Here is a 7,080-nt window from a genome sequence, read left to right on the forward strand (position 1 = left end):
TGAACAAAGTAGTTTGTTCAGCGCCGAATATAATCAGTCCATGAGACAGAAGTTAGAAGATTTAGAGGAAGCGCGACTTGATGCTTATAACTTACTGGTGGCATAAAAACGGATTGCCGAGCAAGCCTATAACCAAAAGGTACTATAGAAAACATTTGGCGAGGGAGAATTGGTTTGGCAAACGGTGTTGCCAGTAGGACTAAAGGACCCTAGGTTCGGCAAATGGTCTCCAAATTAGGAAGGGCCGTATGTTGTACATAAAATATACGGCAAAGGGGCATATCATCTTAGAGACCGGACCGGTTTAGTTTACAAACTACCAATTAATGGGAAGTTTTTGAAGAAATACTATCCGGTCACATGGGAAATGCGGGAATAGAAAATCAGTTCATTAAGATCGAGAAGAGTATATACAAATTGAATAAGTCGATCAGTTTACATTTAAATATATTCAAGGTGAAGAAGGAAGAAGAGTGCCGAGGAGGGCCTTCAGCTCCAACCACCGCACCTCGCCCATTATGACCTCGGCCTACCGGTTCTTCTTGTCCATTTTTAATTGCTCGACCCGTTTTGTGCTTGCCGCATACTCGGTTAAACAAGCTTTGCCGCCCGACTCGAAGTCCTTAGCAAGCTTGGAAGCAATGGCCGACCTTCGTTTCTCCAATTCGGCCATTTGACGATCGAGGTCAGCCAAGGCCTCTCCTTTTTCCTTTAAAGCATCAATCTTCAGACGGAGAGTATCTTGGACGGCTGTGGCAGCTTACAGGTCTTGTTCGACCTTCAGAGCATTCTCGAAGATACTAAAGGTCTCCCGAACCCGCTCCAAGGCAGACGACGCCTGAACGATAGCCTCGCCACTCAGTTGACCATCGGCTCCAAGGTCGTTTAGACATGCACCGAGCAAATCTAGACCTTTGCGTTCGAGTACTTGCGATGCCGAAAGAGACAAGACTTCTCACAACCGAGCTAGAGCAGTTGAATCAGCAGCTTCAGTTGTGGTGGCCGAAGGACCAGCCCCTCCAGTAGTGCTGGACAAGAGAGCTTTAAATTCGACTTCCCATGAAGCCTGCACACAAAATCAGGTTAAGCTCAAGGAAATCATAAAAAGATAAACAAGAAGGTTTTGTTTTTAAACTTGCCGAGAAGAGACTTCGGCCATGTCTTCAGGATCGTTGCTCGAACCTAAAGAACTTAATGGTCGAGCCAGTATCTTAGATTACTTCTCAGCTCACGCGGTCGATGGAGGTTATCTACGTTCGATGGCCACTGAGGCAGCCAAGAGACATAACACCCTTCGGTGCATAGAATTTTCGATGAAAAGAGTGTACAGGCACCTGACAGTTAGTACTTTCCTGGTTTAGAGTTCTATAATAGAAAAATAATCAAGGAAAGGCGGTAGAAGGTACTTACGAAGGCCGAAGTGGCTTCCTACAGAGGAATATCGAGGTCCTGATCCTGAGGATGAATGGGCGTTTCCACCGTCGCCTTTGGCTCTCCAGCAGGTCGTTTGCCACGGTCGGCTGTAAAAGGGCCTACCGGGATAGCCGCTTCGGACGCAGGATTAAGGTTCTGGTCCTGTGGAGAAGTGGGCATTTCTGTCGCCGCTGCTGGCTCTTCGGCAGGTCGTTTGACACGGTCGGCCGTAAGAGGGCAGACTTGGGCAGCCACCTCGGACACAGAAGGAGGTTGAAGGCGGGAACGAGGGTGACTCGCCAGTGGAGCTTCGTCACTCCCCTCACTCTCTTCCAGAACGAAGACCGAGGGTTTTGAATTTGCAGGGGAAGTTCTCTCGGTCGCAGGGACTGCCTTTTCCAGGACAGGTGCAGCCTCGACCGGTGGAACAACAACTGGTTTACCAACCTCAGAAACAGGCCGTGTTTGGACTGTTTCTTCGGCCGGACTTGGCCGTTTCTCGATCAAGGCTTGGGCGATGGGGGGAGAAGGGGAAACGCTAGGAGTTGTCGCTCCCGTAGTTTGACTAGAAATGACGTGAATCTCCCGTTCTCCTTTCTTCGCCAGCTTTTTGATCCATTTGGCGGGCCGAGAAGGTTCGGTGGTCGGCTTGGCTTCTCGATGAGGCCGTTTACTCAGTAAGGCCTGCGCAGCAGTCTTTGCTTTCTTAGAGACGATCGATTTTCTCTCGGCCGCAGCCGTAGTAACCACCACCATTTTTTTCAACGACCGGCTACCTGAGAAAGTAAAAGCAAATCAGCAAAGCAGATCAGTAGTTTAAGGTTGAAGGAAAAAGGCAGAAGTAAACCGTTACCTTGGGCTTAGGGGGCAGAAGCCTTCTTAAGTCGACCACCGAAGAGTTTATTCAAAACGGTTTCGACCGGAACACCAAAAAACTGCTGGGTATACTGTTCCCACCAGTCACCGAAGGTGTCAGTACAAAGAGTCTCTGGAGTGGCCGGTCGAAGGCGGAATTTCTGGCACCGCTCCTGGAACTCCCTTTTGGCGTCGGTGCATTCCTTCTCTGAAGAGCTAGGTTCACGTCCGCGGCTTAGGACCGACCTTGAGGAAAGAAGAGGGACTGGATAACCTTGGAGATAGCCAAGTTGCTAAGCGAGGAAGTTAGGATGATACACTTCCCAACTCGCTCGGCGACCCTCACAGCCGAGAGGTAGGTCGCGGGCAAGTACGAAAGACCCCTAAGATTGACGAAGGTTAACATCTTCGTCCGCACCCCATGCTGTTGTAGGAAGTCTGATCGACGAAGGGTATTCTCGACGACGACAGATCAAGAACTCGTCATTAGAAAGGTCGTCGAGAGCGAAGAAGTATCTGAACACTTCTTCGGCTTGGTGATGAGGGATTGGCCGAAAAGCCAGTTGAGGGCCGAGCGCTTCAGTAGGCGAGAAATCAGCAATCGTCGGCCGAAGAGGAGCAAAGTAGACCTGCAGCCAAAGTTGGAAGACCTAGAGGGGACCATTCTGCTGCGGATCGACCTTATCCAAGGTCGTCTCGGTAGGATGTGGGCGAGAATGGCTGGGCTGAGTGCTAGAGTATGGCCGCTAGCTAGGGCTTCCGCCACTGGCATATTCTCGACCAAACACTTGTTAGATTTGGTACAACAAATAAATTTGTTGTACCAATAAAAGAGGAACGCCTCGTGTTCTCCTTCTCGCTGAGTCTCTTCTCATCAGCCGGCAAAATAGAGGTAGAGGGTGTTGTAGTTGAAGAAGTTCTTGTGAAGCTTGTGGACCTCTTCCTTCGAGGGTGTTTGGCCTTCACTGCTTAGCGTCTCAAGGGCCCGTTTGTCAAAGAGCGCCTTCAAATTAAGGTTCGACGGGTACCTAGGGAGGGCAGAGTCGACTGGGATTCCAGTCGGGGAAGTCCACAAGATGGCAGTAAGGTCGAGGATGGTGGGGCCAATGAGGCCGAGAAGGAGGACCATGGTGTTAGTGGCTGAACACCAGAAGCATAAAGCCGCTAGGAGGAGCTCCTTGTCCAAAATGACCTCCATAGACGAAAGGTGAATGGCGTCGTAGATTCCTAGGGCTTTCCATTGCTCGCCGAAGAGCTTTTCCATTCGTACAACCCAAGCGGCCCAGGTTGTAGTGGTCGAGGGCCAAGAGCCTTGAGGCCTCGCCACATCCCACTTCGACCAGTCGAACCCTTGTAGCAAGGGTGATAGGCAGTGCTCCTGGAGAAGTCCAGTGATGGTCGATGACACTGCCGCCTTAAAGAGAGGACCTAAGATTTGATGAGGGGTGCTCATGTCGCTCTCAAATCGGATGATTTTGATTGAACTCTGATCGATGATTTTCTGGCATTGGTCACACTCCTTAGAAAGCTTAGAGATAAAGGAGGCCATGGTGAATGGTTGAAGGGATGACAAGAAAAGAACTTTCTGGGTTAAAGATTGAAGAACGAAGACCCGAAAGGAAGAAATGCACTGGAGAATGATGGCGAGAAATTTCAGAAAATTTAAAAGCGTGAAGTACAAATGAGAGAATTTCGGTATTTATAGATCGTGCAATCGTGCTCAATAAATGTGCCTTGGAAATAGAGTACTTGGGTTCTGAGTGATAGATTCGCTTCTTCAAGGTCAAAACTCGACCAAAGAATTCAGGCCGAGGAGCTCAGAAGCGAAGGGGCAATGTTTGGGCCCAAAATATTAGTTTGGGCCGAGTATAGAATTATTCTCGGCCCAGAAAGCCTTACGACATGATTTGGTTCTCAGGGATCAGTTAGTTCTGGACCGGTTAGGTCGTGGGCTTCCAAATCCGGGTCAATTATGCCATATCGCAAGACGAGTCGAATCCTGGTGCAATGAGGAGTCTCGGCAAGATCAATAACCCGAAAACGAATCCGGCTCGATAAAGGACTAGGTTCATAATTATAGTGAAAATAGGACTGGTCGAGTTGGTGTTTGATCAGGAGAAGAAGACCTAGTCCGAGTAGGGTTTTAACTCGGCTTTAAAGGTATCCAATGCTATAAATAGAGGAGGCTGTGCATCATTCAAAGCCCCTCCAATTCAACGCACAATTGCCCTGCGCAAACTCTCTCAACAACTTTGAGATTTTTATTTTCTTTTTTTCGCTGACACATCTTCCGTTGGCATCAACAGCACTGTGAAAACAACTGGTGATATCTTAAGTTGGCATAGATAGCTCTGTCATCGTAGAATTAGCCGGTCTCGCAGTATCTTTCGTTGGCATCAACATCACTGCGGCGAGGACGGTTGGTTACCTATCCAAGTCTCGATCAAGAAGGATTTCCGAATCCTTATTGATTGAGGTCATCTCATTAGCCTTCTCGGTGAAGTGAGGTGTTACAGTTTATTGAGCTCGGCGCATTGCACGCCGAGTTATTTTATGATTGGATACTCCTAAGTGGGATTTAGTGTTCGACATTCAGACGGCCGAACCACGTTCACTATTAAGACTTATATTCGCTTTGAGTATTTGTGCCCTTACACTTTGGTGTCGATTCGACGAGAGTTTACTCTGACGAATAACATCACTGTGGCCGAATCTGATGACGGCGATTCGTGAACTTCGTAAGAATAGTAACCTTGTCTTCAGGTTTGAGAGCCCAAAAGGCCAAGACGTGTTCCTTTCTCAGCCGCAATCGCAAGACGCAGAAGTCAGCCGCGCACCTAATGCAACATCAATAAATTTACTCCTCGGCCGAGCTCGGCCGACGAGTTGGCACGCCCCGCATTCACCGAAGGACGTAGTTAGCTTATAGATTACTCGGCCTGTGCGCCATGTAGGCTTGGTAGTTTTTAGGGTCAACATATATTATCTACACTAAAGGGAGAGGGTGGGATTACCCTCACAATGAGCTAATAATAATATGGTTCAAATTCACTTTTGGCGAGAATCGAACCTAAGACCTCTCACTTATAGGTGGAGATCAATACTATTAAACTGTAGTACTAAGTGACTCACCTCGTTGAAACACAAGTTTTGAAGTTAGATCTTTGGTTTCTTGTAGGCTGCTCTTTAAAACCATAACCCTCGTTCTACATTAAGGTTCAATATAATAACACAACAGCACGTGTCACATTAGTGTTAATTGAGTTAGATAAGGGGTAATTTTGTAATAGTATAGAGTCTAGGTGTTTTGTTATTATTACTATATAAATCAAGTGTGTATCATTTGGATATTAAGGTAATAACACTCTCATTTTCTCTCAGATTCTATTTCCTTATTCTTCTTCGATAGCTTACACTTTCTCTCTCTAGATTACTGTTTCTCTGACTAAAACTCCATAGCTTCAGAACTGTGAAGACAATATGGCTCAGGTACTGTCAAGTCTTTATTATTCTTCTCATCTTAATAGTATATATTGTTGGAAAATAACAATATATTCTAGTTTGATAGCTACTTTTTCGTTCACGCGTTATGATACGTACTATTGTTTTCAACTTATATACTAGTTGCATGTGAGTTGCATGTGAAGGAAATTAAGATTCAATTTTATTTCCAATGTTGTGTTTTTGTAGAAAGTTGTGGTGAGGATCATGACTATGGATGACGAGAAGACAAAGCAGAAAGCCATAGAGGCCGTTGCTGACCTATACGGTTTTTTATCTAATTTTTCCAAGTCTCTTTTAATTTATTTATGCACCTGCTCTTACTTGGAGCAAGACGCTTTATTTTGTAGTTTATTAAATTTAGCTGGGAATAGGCTGGGGGCAGTTTCTGGTAGGGTTTGCTAATGCGCTCAATCGAGGCGACCTCCCATTGTTATTTGTATCCATGCGGATTTTGCAATCCCTTTGTCCTGTACTAATGAGATCACTTTGCAGAATGACCAATTGTTTGTTGATAAACAGGGGTTGACTCAATTGCAGCTGATTTGAAGGAGCAGAAGCTTACGGTCGTAGGAGAGATGGACACTATTGCAATAGCCAAAAAGCTGAAGAAAATAGGCAAAATAGATATAGTATCAGTTGGTCCAGCGAAAGAAGAGAAGGAGGAGAAAAAAGAAGAGAAGGAGGGAAAGAAATGATCATGGTTTATTTGATGGAGATGGCCCCTATATATACATCTATTTGAAATTAATAATGCTTCCGACCTCATTGTTAACAGTATACCATTGTAAATAAGACGCATCCATATTAAAGGGTGTATCAGTAATGAATATGTGCTAAATAGCATTACTCATTTGAAATTAATGAAACAAATCATGCATATTCTTGAGATTCTATGCGCGTCAATTATTCAACTAAACATTAATAACGGTTGTGGAGTGTATGATTTTTCTTTGAATATGATGTTATTTTGTTTTCATGTTTTTTACGTGGAGATAGGATTTGCACTGGGTATCTCTTCGAACAAACTAGAAAGAGAAGCACTCCCGAATTTAATTAAGGGGCTTTTGGATCTAGGTCTAAATGTTTTAGGACTGAGTCCAGTTATCTAATTACATATTTTGATATCAATTTTGCCCCTTCAGATAAAAATATTTAATTTCTTTAATTTTTTTAATCATTTATTCAGTTTTTAAATTTTGAATATTTAAATACTCAAACTAAAATATTATCTAGTAACTACCTACTATTTATGAAGAAAACAAAACCGATATAATCTAGTAACTACCTATTATATAGGAAGAAAGATGC

General features: G+C 44.8%; 1 protein-coding gene across 1 annotated transcript; it reads left to right on the top strand.

The window, feature by feature from the left end:
- The first annotated feature begins 5,660 nt into the window (after positions 1-5,660).
- Positions 5,661-6,653, top strand: LOC126625188 (heavy metal-associated isoprenylated plant protein 39-like). The gene is made up of 3 exons (XM_050294266.1): positions 5,661-5,757; positions 5,959-6,037; positions 6,292-6,653. The coding sequence occupies exons 1-3, from the start codon at positions 5,749-5,751 to the stop codon at positions 6,465-6,467; spliced, it is 264 nt and encodes an 87-aa protein (XP_050150223.1). The 5' UTR covers positions 5,661-5,748; the 3' UTR covers positions 6,468-6,653.
- The last annotated feature ends 427 nt before the right edge of the window (positions 6,654-7,080 follow it).

The sequence above is a fragment of the Malus sylvestris genome, chromosome 6 (assembly GCF_916048215.2).
Source record: "Malus sylvestris chromosome 6, drMalSylv7.2, whole genome shotgun sequence".
NCBI classification, from domain to species: domain Eukaryota; kingdom Viridiplantae; phylum Streptophyta; class Magnoliopsida; order Rosales; family Rosaceae; genus Malus; species Malus sylvestris.

Coding starts and splice junctions, on each gene's coding strand:
- LOC126625188 (XM_050294266.1), top strand. Junction 6,038..6,291: donor GGCCGTTGCTGACCTATACG/GTTTTTTATCTA, acceptor GTTGATAAACAG/GGGTTGACTCAATTGCAGCT.